Below are 17,500 nucleotides of genomic sequence, written 5' to 3' on the forward strand. Positions count from 1 at the left end.
GTCACAGTGGGCACACACACAAACTGGGCACAAGTTGAGGAAAATTCGTCAGAGGGATGGCAAATGGCACGTGAGAGAGGAGATGGCGTGCGTGTGTGCGTGTGCGTGTGTGTGTGCGTGTGTGTGTGAGTGCCTATGTGTTTGGATGTGAGTGCAAGTGTGTCAGTCTCTTTGGAGGCTAGCAGCATGACACACACACACACACACACACACACACACACACACAGGTCCTATTTTGGTCAATCACGTCTACGAGAGGAAACCTAGGAAAAGAGTCCAATCTGTCAGCGCTTTGAGAGGAGTCCTTTGTAGGCCACAGAGGACAGGAGTCGGATAAACTCACAGAAGCAGCTATCAATGGACAATAAGCCCTGCTGTTCGTACACGGACAATAACACACTGTATAAACCATATCATCGTGAATGAACTTTGCTAACTTGCAATCAAATTGAAATTACATTGAGAAAAAAAACAGACAGTGTTGTTGACATCAAAAGTTAGCCATAGCAGTCGACACGTGTCTGTGGGTTTTCATGAGTCTCACCACACTCGGCTTAGGCAGTCAAGCAAATAGAATATGTTACAATTTTTGCTTTTGGGAGGAACTCAAAACAAATTAAACCGTGAGGGTAAAGAGAATTCCATTCTGACCAATCACACTCGCCAGTCATGCTCAAGGACTCTGGAAGTCCAAAGGCAACCAATAAAAACACAATTGAGCAGAAAAACTATTTGTAACCAAACAGATTTTTCCCCCCTCTGCTCTGAGAGGGCCCAGGTTCTGCATGGGTACTTAGTGAAGAAGGCCTCTGTTTTTGGGTTGAATGTATTAAGATTTCCTGCTAAAAGTTCCCAAGAATGACATTTATGAATGTGACCTAGATGGGAGAAAATGTGGCAGAGGCCAGGAGAGGGAAGGAGAAGGAGGGAGGGAGAGGGGGGAGAGGGGGAGAGGGGGAGAGGGAAGGAGAAGGAGGGAGGGAAGGAGAAGGAGGGAGGGAGAGGGGGAGAGGGGAAGGAGAAGGAGGGAGGGAGAGGGGAGAGAGGGAGGGAACAGGGGTGTAGATGGAATGTACTGTACCGAGACAGAGACCAATGCACGTTGTGCGCACTCGCACACACACACACACACACACACACACACACACACACACACACACACACACACACACACACACTTAAAACCATGCAATCACAATTTAAAAAAAAACAAGCAATCACAAATGCGATATAGTTCCTCATCCTTTAATATTCACAGTCACACACGTAGGTGGATTTGTTGGCAATTTTGTTGGCTGATTGTAATGAAAATGCTGTGAAGTTTTTGTAAACAGTTAAGACTGATTTGTGATTTCTAATCAAACACTGATCTAAAAAACACTTATATACACTCTAATAAGAGGATGTGTCATTTTCAACACATCTGTGTGTCTAGTCATGGGCAACATACGTTTGTTCAAAATACTGTATATATGTGCTGTTTTCACAAATGTTTAGTTGAGAAGTAACTTTTTCAAGAATGGATATCAAAATGTAATCGACAATACTGTTCTATACTATGACAAGGGCCCACAGTATAAATGTAACTGTTTCTAATAGAATAACTGAAGGGGCAGTAGTAAACTGAAGAAATGACATGGAGAAGCTGTTTTCTCTCTCTCTCTCTCACTTCTCCCCCGTGTTCCACCGTTTAACAAGACATAAGGCATCTGAGAACACAAAGGGAAAGGGCCTGCCATGTCTGCCTTCTCTAATGGTATTTAGTCCACTGACTAGTATCATAGAGAATCAGTGACACCATGGACTAGTAACAAAGAGAATCAGTGACGAGTCAGACGACAACATGGACTAGTAACAAAGAGAATCAGTGACACCATGGACTAGTAACAGAGAATCAGTGACACCATGGACTAGTAACAAAGAGAATCAGTGACACCATGGACTAGTAACAAAGAGAATCAGTGACAACATGGACTAGTAACAAAGAGAATCAGTGACGAGTCAGACGACAACATGGAGTAATAAGAAAGCGAATCAGTGACACCATGGACTAGTAACAAAGAGAATCAGTGGACACCATGGACTAGTAACAAAAGAATCAGTGACACCATGGACTAGTAACAAAGAGAATCAGTGACACCATGGACTAGTAACAAAGAGAATCAGTGACACCATGGACTAGTAACAAAGAGAATCAGTGACACCATGGACTAGTAACAAAGAAAATCAGTGACACCATGGACTAGTAACAAAGAGAATCAGTGACACCATGGACTAGTAACAAAGAGAATCAGTGACACCATGGACTAGTAACAAAGAGAATCAGTGACACCATGGACTAGCAACAAAGAGAATCAGTGACACCATGGACTAGTAACAAAGATAATCAGTGACACCATGGACTAGTAACAAAGAGAATCAGTGACACCATGGACTAGCAACTAAGATCCACTCCATACAGGAACATAGATCCACCCCATATCGCATGTCTTTTTGTCCGCTTTCCATGTTTGTTTTGTATTAGGTTCACGGGGTAGCTAGAGGGCTAAGCTCACCATGCTATACTGGTTTGTCTTGGTTTTACATTTGCTTTGTATTCTTGTTCTTATTTTGTCATTTGTTTTTGTATTTTATTTCATTGCTTGTCATGTAATGTGTATTGTTGTTGTCTTGGACCCCCGGAAGACTATAGCTGTCATGTAGGCGTCAGCTAATGGGGATCCTTTTAATAATAAACCAATAGATCCACTCCATAGGGGCCTATGGAGTGGATCTATTTGTTGATTTGTTCCCATAGAGGGAACATAGATCGGCTCCATGCGGCGGGAACATAGTGCTGCGCCATGCTGCTGACTAGCTCCTGACACCAGGCTAGTAGGGTGTGCAGCAGCAAGCAGCAAAGGCCTGGGCATGGCAGTAACCGAGCTCCAGGCCCCACTTTCTCCTTTCCCAGGGAGCTGTGGTGACCCAATGAATAGGCAGCCAAGCTGAGCGCCCAGAAGATGATAGATCTGATTATGCCATTTAGTCTGTGTGGGGGCATGTGTGAATGAGTCTGATCAACACGAGGGCCATCTCTCTTTGGCACTAACTCTGGCACACTGCCTGCTGAGCGCTGTGCAAAATGGAGCAGGGCACAGCAGAGAGAGAGAGAGAGAGAGAGAAGAGAGAGAGAGGGAGAGAGAGAGAGAGAGAGAGAGAGAGAGAGAAGAGAGAGCTGTATGGGCATTGAGTCACCACCATGCATACTGTGCCCCAAGGAAAGCACCGGGCTCTCCTGGAACCGGAGCCCTCTCTGCTTCCTGTCCCTCACCACACGGCCCTTTGATAAGCCTCCGAAAAGCCATGAAATATTGACAAGCTTCCCTGTATGTGCTGGACCCTGTATGTGCTGGACCTGTATGTGCTGGACCTGTATGTGCTGGACCTGTATGTGCTGGACCCTGTATGTGCTGGACCCTGTATGTGCTGGACCTGTATGTGCTGGACCCTGTATGTGCTGGACCCTGTATGTGCTGGACCCTGTATGTGCTGGACCCTGTATGTGCTGGACCTGTATGTGCTGGACCCTGTATGTGCTGGACCCTGTATGTGCTGGACCCTGTATGTGCTGGACCCTGTATGTGCTGGACCTGTATGTGCTGGACCTGTATGTGCTGGACCCTGTATGTGCTGGACCTGTATGTGCTGGACCTGTATGTGCTGGACCTGTATGTGCTGGACCCTGTATGTGCTGGACCCTGTATGTGCTGGACCTGTATGTGCTGGACCCTGTATGTGCTGGACCTGTATGTGCTGGACCTGTATGTGCTGGACCCTGTATGTGCTGGACCTGTATGTGCTGGACCTGTATGTGCTGGACCTGTATGTGCTGGACCTGTATGTGCTGCTGGACCTGTATGTGCTGCTGGACCTGTATGTGCTGGACCTGTATGTGCTGGACCCTGTATGTGCTGGACCTGTATGTGCTGGACCTGTATGTGCTGGACCCTGTTTGTGCTGGACCTGTATGTGCTGGACCCTGTATGTGCTGGACCCTGTATGTGCTGGACCCTGTATGTGCTGGACCCTGTATGTGCTGGACCCTGTATGTGCTGGACCTGTATGTGCTGCTGGACCTGTATGTGCTGGACCTGTATGTGCTGGACCTGTATGTGCTGGACCTGTATGTGCTGCTGGACCTGTATGTGCTGGACCTTGTATGTGCTGGACCTGTATGTGCTGGACCTGTATGTGCTGGACCCTGAATGTGCTGGACCCTGAATGTGCTGGACCTGTATGTGCTGGACCCTGTATGTGCTGGACCCTGTATGTGCTGGACCCTGTATGTGCTGGACCCTGTATGTGCTGGACCCTGTATGTGCTGGACCCTGTATGTGCTGGACCCTGTATGTGCTGGACAAGCTCCGGGATGATGTTTGTTAAACAAAAACTACTTACAAACGATCATATAACAACACAGCCCCACCGTGGCTCCGCGACGCCCTCAGACAAACATTCACACAAAAATGCACCACACCTCAACATCAATACCATCACCACCACCATCATCAGTCCAGCTACCTACTTCTTCCCACAAACAGTCTCTGTATGTCCCAGCACATATCGTCTGCTGCATACAGCCTCTGGACTGTGTATTTTCCCCCTCTTTATCCCCTCGGGAACGCCAATGACTAAGCCAGCAGGAATTTCTACCTTATATACTCACTTAAAGGGCCAGACGCAGAGTCCATCCCACTCAAACATGGCTCAATACACGCAGCTCCTGGCCAGCAACACTAGGAGCGTAACTTCCTGTACAATGTGATCTCTCTATAAGTCATCTTGTCAGTGAGAAGCACGAGCTATATTATGCTACGTCTAGAAATCAATTCATAAAGAGGCCCTGCAGGATGGGGGAGGATTTGCATCCTATTTCCTCCACAATTCATTCATATTTCTTTGGTGAATCAAATTAGCCTGGTGAGCCGGAGAACCCATCTCATGGTGAAAATAGAGATGGGGGAAAAAAATTTGAGCTTAGTATTATTTGTTACTTAATTTACCCAAATGAATAATTGACTATATCAAATATGAATGTCCATCTGCCCTTTCAAAGTTGACATAGCATGATATGGCACTATCAGGCTACAAACTTGCAATTGCATTCTTGAACATTCATAATAACGACAGGAAGAAAGATACGTGTAAAGATGGTAATAATGGTGACACTATAGGATTTTGTTTGCCAGTCTGAACCCAGTGACTCGACCCTACAACTGTGTCCTCTAAAAGTGCTCAGAGCAGTGATATCGAGTGGGCCTCTGGCATGCAGGAGTAAACATATGATCAAATGCAAAAGGCTCCCAGGCTGGTGTGCTCTGCTCTGCCAAACTGCCAAAGCTCCTAAAAACGCTTCACCTCTCACTCTGCCGGGTTCTGCTGGGTTCAGGACCAGGACGCACAGAGCTCACGATGACAGGGAGGGCAGGTCGCCTTCCCTAAACTTTTTTCACCCACCTTTTTTTTTTTTTTCACACCAACACTAACAGCTCAACCAGCATCTAATGTGTGATATAACACCTCCAGCTTTTTCAACTGGAACACTGACATGAACGCAATAACACCTCTGTTAGATTTCCCTCGTTCCCAAAGCAAAGGCAACTAACAGCATGTGAGGTATTGTCACGCACGACTGTAATAAGTAACATTTAGATTGATTCAAAATTCAGAAGGGGACTTGACTTCTGCCATTTTGTCAATGAATATCTATATACAGTATTTGGTTTAGGATGTTCCTCAAATCATGCAAGCATAAAAGAGTTTGTAACACATAAAGGACTGTGAGCTATGTGTGAGAGTGTGTTGCTCTGTGTGGAGCTGTGAGGAGTAGAGCAACCTGCCCTGAGAGAGGCCAGCATGACCAGCAGAGGTGTGTGTGGCGTTGTTGGCTCTGATCCGGGGGTAGACGACGACGACGACGGCGAGCCTGTCTGGGACACAGACCTGAGGGGCCTATTTGAAGCCAGCCAGACAGACGCATTTAGTCACGGGAGCCCACAAACTCAAAGCAAACGGCACGCAATGTCACAGGAACCCGGGGGCCAGCAGCCAAACCGGCCGGCTGGCCACCACCGGAGCGATGAGAGAATGCCTCCGACGAGTAAACAGTGGAGAGATATCTGACACAGCTGGAGCTGTTAACAGCCCCTCTCTGATAAGACCAGCGCAAGAGAGTAGTGTGAAGAAGAGAGGAGGAGACACCAGAAGCACAAGGAGGAGTCCAGGATGAACAAGACACAAGACGGGTGTGTGTGAAGAGAGGCAAGCAGTGACAGGGAGGGAAGCAAAGCAAGGGAGGAATTACAAGGAAGGATGGGAGTGAAGACAGAGGGGAGGGTTGGGGGAGGAGAGGAGAGGAGGGGTGGGGGGGGAGGGGTGGGGAGGAGAGGAGAGGAGGGAGGAGGGGTGGGGAGGAGAGGAGGGGTGGGGAGGAGGGGAGAGGAGGGGGGAGGGGTGTGGAGGAGAGGAGGGGTGGGGAGGAGAGGAGGGGTGGGGAGGAGGGGTGGGGAGGAGGGGGGAGGGGTGTGGAGGAGAGGAGAGGAGGGAGGAGGGGTGGGGAGGAGAGGAGAGGAGGAGGGGGGAGGGGTGTGGAGGAGAGGAGGGGTGGGGAGGAGGGGTGGGGAGGAGGGGGGAGGGGTGTGGAGGAGAGGAGAGGAGGGAGGAGGGGTGGGGAGGAGGGGTGTGGAGGAGAGGAGGGGTGGGGGAGGAGGGGTGGGGAGGAGAGGAGAGGAGGGGGAGGGGTGTGGAGGAGAGGAGAGGAGGGAGGAGGGGTGGGGAGGAGGGGGGAGGGGTGGGGAGGAGGGGTGTGGAGGAGAGGAGAGGAGGGAGGAGGGAGGAGGGGTGGGGAGGAGAGGAGAGGAGGGAGGAGGGGTGTGGAGGAGAGGAGAGGAGGGAGGAGGGGTGGGGAGGAGAGGGGAAGGGAGGAGGGAGGAGGGGTGTGGCCTGTGTGTTAGCGAGAGCTCGCTGTCCAGCTCGTATACTTGACATTTCTCTGACATTTCCCCTCAGCGCCCCTCCTCCCCACATGTTAGGGCCTCTCCACGCACCACTGCCTCCCACTAAAAAGCACCCTCTACTCCAATCTCCACTTCCTCTACTCCACTTCCTCTACTCCAATCTCCACTTCCTCTACTCCAATCTCCACTTCCTCTACTCCACTTCCTCTACTCCAATCTCCACTTCCTCTACTCCAATCTCCACTTCCTCTACTCCAATCTCCACTTCCTCTACTCCAATCTCCACTTCCTCTACTCCAATCTCCACTTCCTCTACTCCAATCTCCACTTCCTCTACTCCAATCTCCACTTCCTCTACTCCACTTCCTCTACTCCAATCTCCACTTCCTCTACTCCAATCTCCACTTCCTCTACTCCACTTCCTCTACTCCAATCTCCACTTCCTCTACTCCAATCTCCACTTCCTCTACTCCAATCTCCACTTCCTCTACTCCAATCTCCACTTCCTCTACTCCACTTCCTCTACTCTAATCTCCACTTCCTCAACTCCACTTCCTCTACTCCAATCTCCACTTCCCAACAGAGCCACTCCCACCCGCCTCCATCCAGCCATAAGCACAGCTTCAACCTGGCTTTGTTGCCATTGTATGGACATCCAGCGACTATCTAACACCATCTAATCTAATCTAATCTAATCTAAGCCAAACTCGACCCAGCGTTCTATAGCTGCAGTAGCTATAGCATCCAGTGAGCGAACAAACATATGGAAGGAGGAGTTTTTGTTGTGTTCCATGAGGCCTAGAAGGCCCAGAGGCTAGAGTAGTATACTAGGCAGACAGCACTCCCTCCCCATGTACTGTAATTAAAGAGGAGACTGGTCTGTATTGACTAGAAAACCACTGCATGCCCTTGAAGGAACATCTGTACCGGAGAAAAACAAGGCAATTATGCAGAGGGGTGCAGGGGAAAGGGAGGAATCTTAAGCGGCAAGGAGAGAGGTATAGACACATCTAGCCTTCAAAGAGAGAAAGAGAGAGAGAGAGAGAGAGAGAGAGAGAGAGAGAGAGAGAGAGAGAGAGAGAGAAGCGCTGAATATTAACAGACATCACAGACCAGCTCTGTTGCGACTATCACCAAGCCTTGCGCTGGCTTGTCTTATTTTGACTTGAGTTCCTCCTCCTTTCCTCCCTGTAGCTCTCTGAAGCTTTTATCTGCAGCCTTGAGACCTCACTGCCCTCTGGATGAATGCGTTCACCCTGACCTCTGTTTGGGCCTCCGAGAGGAGTGAACTGCTTCAAACAATAGTGTCGCTCTGCCCGACGTTAGAAAAGAAGCGAGGGTTTCATGGCAAAACACCAGACTGTGTCTATTGTTAGATGTGACTTCAAGGTCATCGCTCATTCTTTTATAAATACATGACAACAGGGTGCCCACACCTTCTCAAAACATCAAATTCAAGGACCCAACATGGCATAGTTTGAGACATGGATCAAGGTTAATTACTGTGACAACACTGATGGTTTTTATAATGAGAACTCACAGACAACAATTAAAAAGAGAGAGGCTTGAATGTCACAAAAAAAAAAAAAAATCAATTTATATTATTGCACAAAATAAATTGAAGCACTTTCAATTACCCGTGTCTATTTATGTCCATTTTCAAAAACTTTTAAGGCCTTGATTCCCCCCCTGAAATTCACAAAGTTTCAAAGATTTCAACAACCAGTGGGAACCCTGAGATAATCACACCCTAAATACTGTACCATTTTGTAAATGAATACATTTAAGATGCTCATTAAGCCAGATAATAATTTGTGAGCGCGTATGTATTGTTTTGAATAACAAAAGTAAAGTCAAAACGATCCCGATGACGTCTAAAACATTTTGACAACCGAGATAAATCATCGTATAAAAAACGAAGAACAATCTTTTCATTCAACTGCCAATTACATATGGCTCCAGCCATCAATCACCCGCACGCAGGAAGCTCCAGCAGCGCTCTTTGAAAATAAAAATCAGTCAGCGAAATATTGCATCCACAGAAAAACAAAAGCACAACAGTAAACACCATAGCTGTTAAGTGGAAACAGAAGTGGTCACTAAAGGAAGGAAGAGAGGTTTGATTTCCACTATTTGTTCTGAGGGTCTGGGGGGAGGGAGGAGGCCGGTGTTTGAGACTCCTGAGCGGCCATGGGAGCTGTACACAGGCCTTCAATAGACCACGGCCGGGGGAACATTTTCCCACCGTCGTTCCATGCTGATGAGAGGACAGGGGAGTTGACACTAAGCAGGAGCGGTGGCCATGTTTTCTTTGTCAGCCATCCTTCACCAGGCAAAAACATGCATCTGCATACCTTTGATTCACACTACTGAGATATGGTGGACCATGGACACAGTCACCAGACAGAGCGAGAGAGAAAGAGAGGTAGTAAGTGAGAGAGACAGAGAGAGAGAGAGAGAGAGAGAGACAGAGAGAGAGAGAGAGAGAGAGAGAGAGAGAGAAGTAGGCGCCCAGTCTGTCTCAAGCACCACAGTGTGTAAAAGTCTAGGCAAAACAAACAAAGGGCAATAGTACCTTGCCCAGGTCCTTGGCGCTGATATCTCCCTCTCACCCGACACCCGCACATTAACTTAATCAGCTCTGCTAACTAGCACATTAACTTAATCAGCTCTGCTAACTAGCACATTAACTTAATCAGCTCTGCTAACTAGCACATTCACTTCATCAGCTCTGCTAACTAGCACATTAACTTCATCAGCTCTGCTAACTAGCACATTAACTTCATCAGCTCTGCTAACTAGAACATTAACTTCATCAGCAGCTGCTAACTAGCACATTAACTTCATCAGCTCTGCTAACTAGCACATTAACTTCATCAGCAGCTGCTAACTAGCCTCTCACCTGCATAGTAACTTCATCAGCAGCCTCTAACTAGCCTCTCACCTGCACATTAACTTCATCAGCAGCTGCTAACTAGCCTCTCACCTGCACATTAACTTCATCAGCAGCTGCTAACTAGCCTCTCACCTGCACATTAACTTCATCAGCAGCTGCTAACTAGCCTCTCACGTCTCACCTGCACATTAACTTCGTTAGCAGCTGCTAACTAGCCTCTCACCTGCACATTAACTTCATCAGCAGCTGCTAACTAGCCTCTCACGTCTCACCTGCACATTCACTTCATCAGCAGCTGCTAACTAGCCTCTCACCTGCACATTCACTTCATCAGCAGCTGCTAACTAGCCTCTCACCTGCAAATTAACTTAATCAGCAGCTGCTAACTAGCCTCTCACCTGCACATTAACTTCATCAGCAGCTGCTAACTAGCCTCTCACCTGCACATTAACTTCATCAGCAGCCGCTAACTAGCCTCTCACCTGCACATTAACTTCATCAGCAGCTGCTAACTAACCTCTCACCTGCACATTAACTTCATCAGCAGCTGCTAACTAGCCTCTCACCTGCACATTAACTTCATCAGCAGCTGCTAACTAGCCTCTCACCTGCACATTAACTTCATCAGCAGCTGCTAACTAGCCTCTCACCTGCAAATTAACTTCATCAGCAGCCTCTAACTAGCCTCTCACCTGCAAATTAACTTCATCAGCAGCCTCTAACTAGCCTCTCACCTGCAAATTAACTTCATCAGCAGCCTCTAACTAGCCTCTCACCTGCAAATTAACTTCATCAGCAGCCTCTAACTAGCCTCTCACCTGCACATTAACTTCATCAGCAGCTGCTAACTAGCCTCTCACCTGCACATTAACTTCATCAGCAGCTGCTAACTAGCCTCTCACCTGCACATTAACTTCATCAGCAGCTGCTAACTAGCCTCTCACCTGCACATTAACTTCATCAGCAGCTGCTAACTAGCCTCTCACCTGCACATTAACTTCATCAGCAGCTGCTAACTAGCCTCTCACCTGCACATTAACTTCATCAGCAGCCGCTAACTAGCCTCTCACCTGCACATTAACTTCATCAGCAGCTGCTAACTAGCCTCTCACCTGCACATTAACTTCATCAGCAGCTGATATCACAACAAAGCAGCAAAACCAGCAACAAAAGCGCACTGCCTTACCATTTTATCTCATCATAAACTGCTGATAAGTCTTCAATAGGTTACAATTACAGCTGATTTCTAAACTAATAAACACTGCTTTCATTTGATACACTATGAAATCATTCATTGATTAATGAATTCATTGTCTTTTTTAATGCCACTTAATTATTTTAATAATCTATTAATGTTAACCTCATTTCCTGTGCTGAATTGTGGCCATAACTCTTTCATCTGTTCAGATAAGATAAGGCATTGTGTGTTCTGTATTATGTGCAGTCGGTAAAGGAATTTGAAGCTGATAAAAACACTGATTGTCCTTCTTCGTTTGTAAAAACAAATATTTTCTGTGACTTCCTTTCATTGAAAAAAATGTAATGGCCCACCTCTGGACACACCTAAGGTTAAAGGTGAAAAGATAATGGATACATGGCCACACTCTTCACACAACAAAATAGAACAGATCAATGTAAAACATAAACCAAGTGGCGTGACCCAAAACAATAAACCCAATTTTTGGATTTGAAATTTGGATTTGATGTCAGACAGCAACAACACAACATCTTCACATAAAGCCTGATCAGAGCTCCGGCTGCCATTGTGTCTGTGTCAAACAGGGACAGGCTGAGGCTGTGGGACTCTACCACATAGGCTTCCACACTTGTCCTCTAGTTTAGAACAGACACGAGCCCCAGAGAGCTGACCTGGCTGTCCCACTTTCTCATGCCTTCTCTCACTCTGACTTCTGAGAGAAAAAGACCCGGCGATCATGTGTAATGTTGCTACAAGCTGCTACGCAAAGCATTAGCGCTGCATTAGCGCGCTGCACCGATGATGGAGAAATAACTGGACAGATGATGCAGAACTGAATTGATATTGAAATCATTTAGAAATGCGATCACCTACCTCTGAACCGTTTTAGAAAATGCCTGACCCTGCCCACTGGGCTGAAATTAAACAACGATGACCCTCCCCCTAGGTTCCTCCATATAACCCCCTTACCATAAATTGCAAACGGTCCCTAAGGCAAATATTTAACTGACATGGTCCAGACAGGTAGACTAGCTCATTTCTTGGCAGAGCAACTTTAACCTCAGCTGAGTATGCTTTTCTAATAGCCATCCCTCACTCCACAAATAGCCTGATCTAAAGACAAGGTCTCTATAATGAACAGAGCGGAAATGTTTGCACTGGCCCGTGGACAATCCTGCAGGCTGACGGAAATGAAGGAAAAACACCACATAGATTCATGGGATTTGTTCGGGGGAAGAAATGCACATTTTTCGGAATGTTTCTGAGGCGAAACCCACCTACCTAGATCAAAGATACATCGGCACTTACTTGTATCAGACGAGGGAAGCAAAATATTGCAGACATACTGATATTTTTAAATGAATTAAGCTACCTTAAATTAATAAAAAATGTAACACATATATCATTTTCTTCATGAACACTGCCCTTGCTTCATTCTACCTTGACGAGTCTCCGTTGAGATGCGGTATGAAATAAAAAAGGGATCTCAGCTTACCTTTCTGACAATGGTTGGAGGTCCAGCAGCGGTAGTCATAGTTGCCTTTGAACATGGTCCGCTGACACAGAGGGTTGTCCTCCGTGGACGTCCTCCTGCCCGGGCAGACGTCCCCGCACTCCTTGTACTGCGTGTTTTCGTTCTTGTTGTAGTCGGCGTCCATGATGAGGGACCAGTCCACCGAGTCCAGGTAGCAGAGCTCGGGGTTCTTCTCGATGCGGATGGTTCCCCGCGTGATGTTCCTCAGGTTGTACAGGCCGATGTCCTTCAGGCTGGTCATCTCGAAGATCACCAGGGCGTAGTTGTAGAAGAGGTTGCGCCCGCGGATGACGCTCAGGTTGGGGAAGAGCGTGCTGAGGCTGTCCAGGCCCGAGACGCGGAACAGCAGAAGGTAGTCGGTGATGACGGTCAGCTTGGGGAAGCTGAGGGAGCGGAAGAGCTCCTGGTTGAGGTTGTTGGTCTTGTCGGAGATGAGGAGGATCTGCAGGTAGCCCTCCACCACCGTGCAGTTCTCCAGTCGCTTGAACTCGCTGATCTCATTACGGATGTCGATACTCGGGCCACAAACTGGAAGACACACACACAGAGAGGCCTTAAGTTGCATTCTCCATCTCTCAGGATGGAACACATCATCCAAGAAAGCATTTGTGTTGGAAAGTATTTAAAGCTAGGTTAAAAGTCATGGAGGAAAATTAAATGCAGGTCGTAAGTAAGTGTTATATGACCCATAAGTGGTAACATTACCGGATTGAATCCTGCCTGACTTCAATGTGAATCTTGTTGTACTTTTTTCTTTTAATCTTTGGTTGTTAGTTGCCTAATTTATGCAAATGTTGTGGCGATATGTTATGTTGTAACTGTACGTCTGTAACATTGTGCTGCTTCTTGGCCAGGTCTCGCTTGCAAAAGAGGTTTTTAATCTCAACGAGACCAACCTGGTTAAATAAAGTTCAAATAAAAATAAATAAATTGCAGGACTCCTTTTGTAGGTAAAAATGTATGTACGGTAATGCAGTATTTGGTAGCGTATACAAGCATTTATAGATTAGCATGTAGATTACGTTTTGCCTGATTATAATAATCTTCTTGAAGCATGTAATCCTGTTAGTCAAGATGGTAAGGCCGGCGCTTTGCGAGCAACACGTCATGTACTGTTTAAAAAAAGAGAAAAGGACAAAAACAACAGCATACAACTAATAATACAACAACTAATACACGGCCCCGAAAAATCTGCAGTCCTGCTCGGCCAAGATTTGTTTCTCACTGTTGTTGTGTACAAAAAGTTATTGTTTTCCATCCTTGTCCTGAAGTGACGCAGCCATCTCAGGCAGACATTTTTATTCCAACAAGGGAGAGATTATTGGAGCAGGGTCAACCGAGGTGAATGCATTTTTAATGTGGAGAAGACTTGAGGAAACTGTCGTTGAAACATGGGTCAATATTTTCAGACGGCTTCTGTCTAGATGATTTCAAACGTGAATGGAGCCTGTAACAAAATGTTCTCCTCCGTCACCTCGGATAACCCCCGCTTTTGAAAAAGCCATTCGTCTCTGCTGTGCATACATAAAACAACACTTGAAACCACAGTGCCTGGAGCGTCCTCCGACACCACACACACACACACATGCGCGCCCGCACACACACACACACACACACACACACACACACACACACACACACACACACACACACACACACACACACACACACACACACACACACACAGATGCACAACAAAGACACCATTTATTATTGATGACAATCATCTCTGCTTTTAATTGTGCCTGTCAGTTACTATAGCTGGGAATTGATGGCAGAGGATATTCTCATTATGTGACTATGCAATACCAATAACATTTGGAAAGCTCCTCTTCAAAAGCCATACAGATAAAACCAGTAAAATCCCCTTATGATGCATCATGTAAAACAGGGTTCCCACATCTTCATAAACATCAAATTCAATTAATTTTCCAGGGACTTTCCAGGCCCAGTTCCCTCAAATCCAAGGGCCCAACACGGCATAGTTTGAGAGAAGGATCAAGGATAATTACCGTTACACTGATGATCATTTTTATTAGAACTAAGCAGGCTTTCAGAAGCTCACAGACAACATTTAAAGAGAGGGGCCTGAATGTGTGAACACTTCTCCACTGTGCTGTGCTACACGTTAAGTGGAAAAAAAATCATAAGAACTTCAATTTCTATTCTTGCACAAAAATATATAAATGTAAGCACTTTCAATGACCCATGTCTATTTATGCCTATTGCCTACTTTCAACAACTTTCAAGAAAGACCTGGATTTCTTTTATCCAATTCACAAACTTTTGTGAAGGATTTCAAGGACCTGTGGGAACCCTGATAAGAGATTTATGAAACACTGAATGATTGATTGAGTAATTCCATATATTTATTACGGCCATTTATGTTTTGAAACGGCACCATGAAGGTTCAACAATCAGCACAGGAAATGCCTTGGACATATGAGCTCCTTGGCTAAACCTGTAATGTTCTTACATAGACTTAGGACTGTCACAGGGCCTGTCCAATAAGACAGACAGTGATGTTTTCAACAACACCACTTTGATCCCTGTCAAAACACTGTCTAACCAAGACTAAGGGATGGAGCAGAGAGCGAAACCGTTTCCAGCCCCATAATAACAACTGTACAACCAAAGCTCTCCTCTTAAATAGATTTGATCATAATGGTGAAATGGTTGTGGAAATCATACCGAAAAAATGTCAGAAGCCTCTAGCCTACTTGGCACATACTCGACCACAGGATGTGTATGCACTCTCAAAATGTTCCTAAGAGTAAATTACATCCACTTCAGCAGTGACAAAAAAGCCTGTGTGTGTGATGTTCTTTGTTCAAGCTGCCAAAAATAGCAGGCGCATTGTTTATCAGGATGAATGGGCTATATTTGCTCCTGTCAGGGTGGTTCACTTTTCCAAATTTAGAACGGAAGTGATTACTCCAGTAGGAAAGAGTATTTGCTTTCTCCAATCGACACCAATGCCCCCGGGCATGCCTTCTTTGTTTCATTGAGAATTTTCTCCCAGCTCGCCCGGCAGCCAGAGAGAGGGAGGAGGGGTGGAGCCACTCCAATACAAAGACTAATTTGTTTGTTAGTAAAGAGAAACTCTAGGCCTCACTTCCTGCTAGTGAAGAGAAACTCTAGGCCTCACTTCCTGCTAGTAAAGAGAAACTCTAGGCCTCACTTCCTGCTAGTGAAGAGAAACTCTAGGCCTCACTTCCTGCTAGTAAAGAGAAACTCTAGGCCTCACTTCCTGCTAGTAAAGAGAAACTCTAGGCCTCACTTCCTGCTAGTGAAGATAAACTCTAGGCCTCACTTCCTGCTAGTAAAGAGAAACTCTAGACCTCACTTCCTGCTAGTGAAGATAAACTCTAGGCCTCACTTCCTGCTAGTAAAGAGAAACTCTAGGCCTCACTTCCTGCTAGTAAAGAGAAACTCTAGGCCTCACTTCCTGCTAGTGAAGATAAACTCTAGGCCTCACTTCCTGCTAGTAAAGAGAAACTCTAGGCTGCTAGTAAAGAGAAACTCTAGGCCTCACTTCCTGCTAGTAAAGATAAACTCTAGGCCTCACTTCCTGCTAGTAAAGAGAAACTCTAGGCCTCACTTCCTGCTAGTAAAGAGAAACTCTAGGCCTCACTTCCTGCTAGTAAAGAGAAACTCTAGGCCTCACTTCCTGCTAGTAAAGAGAAACTCTAGGCCTCACTTCCTGCTAGTAAAGAGAAACTCTAGGCCTCACTTCCTGCTAGTAAAGAGAAACTCTAGGCCTCACTTCCTGCTAGTAAAGAGAAACTGTAGGCCTCACCTTCTGCTAGTAAAGAGAAACTCTAGGCCTCACTTCCTGCTAGTAAAGAGAAACTCTAGGCCTCACTTCCTGCTAGTGAAGAGAAACTCTAGGCCTCACTTCCTGCTAGTGAAGATAAACTCTAGGCCTCACTTCCTGCTAGTAAAGAGAAACTCTAGGCTTCACTTCCTGCTAGTGAAGAGAAACTCTAGGCCTCACTTCCTGTTAGTAAAGATTAGAGCTGGGTATTGGTTCAAATTTCAAGAATCGATTCGATTCCGATTCACAAGGTTGCGAATCGATTAATTTCGATTCGATTCGATTCGATTCGATTCGATTCCGATTCGATCAATTTTCAATATTGATTTGGTTAGTAATACCAAAATGTGGTTTTTGAACTGTACCCTGAATTACATGACTGTCCAGTTATGTAACACAAGGGTTTCCAACCAGCCAAGTAGATACATGGGGAAAAAAAGTTGCAGACCTGTTGTCAATTTTAATGGTTTTAGTTACACATATATTTACTCACCAGGTTTACAAAGGGTAAATAACAGCCTTTTCATCTGTCAATAAAGACACTTTCACAATTATGCACAGTGATTTGATTTCAGCCTATATAATTTCTAAAAGTAGATATTAATAATGATCAAACATTTCCATTCATGTAGCCTACAGTATTTATGTTTTTGTTTCAACTACAAACATAATTAAACGTCAACTTGAAACTATGTTTCAACTACCACACACAGCACAATATTTTAGCCTGTTTAGTAATTTTTTTTTTTTTTTTTTTTTTTTTTTTTTTTATTAAAAAAAAAATCGATCTCTGGACATATGAATCGATAATCGAGGATTAAAATGAAAAACGATTAAAAATCGGAGAATCGATTTTTTGAACCCAGCTCTAGTAAAGATAAACTCTAGGCCTCACTTCATGCTAGTAAAGAGAAACTCTAGGCCTCACTTCCTGCTAGTGAAGAGAAACTCTAGGCCTCACTTCCGGCTAGTGAAGAGAAACTCTAGGCCTCACTTCCTGTTAGTAAAGAGAAACTCTAGGCCTCACTTCCTGCTAGTAAAGAGAAACTCTAGGCCT

At 45.7% G+C, this 17,500-nt stretch overlaps 1 protein-coding gene across 1 annotated transcript in view; it reads right to left on the bottom strand.

Annotated features, from left to right (window-relative positions):
• igf1ra (insulin-like growth factor 1a receptor) overlaps positions 1-17,500 on the bottom strand; it is a gene marked incomplete at its 3' end in the record, with an annotated part of 164,779 nt that overhangs the window by 126,269 nt on the left and 21,010 nt on the right. The window contains exon 2 of the mRNA XM_083654296.1: positions 12,588-13,154. Within this exon, the coding sequence (XP_083510422.1) occupies positions 12,588-13,154 (567 nt within the window). The remainder of the gene's footprint in view (positions 1-12,587; positions 13,155-17,500) is intronic.

Source organism: Poromitra crassiceps, assembly GCF_964638095.1.
Source record: "Poromitra crassiceps genome assembly, chromosome: 18".
Lineage (NCBI taxonomy): Eukaryota > Metazoa > Chordata > Actinopteri > Beryciformes > Melamphaidae > Poromitra > Poromitra crassiceps.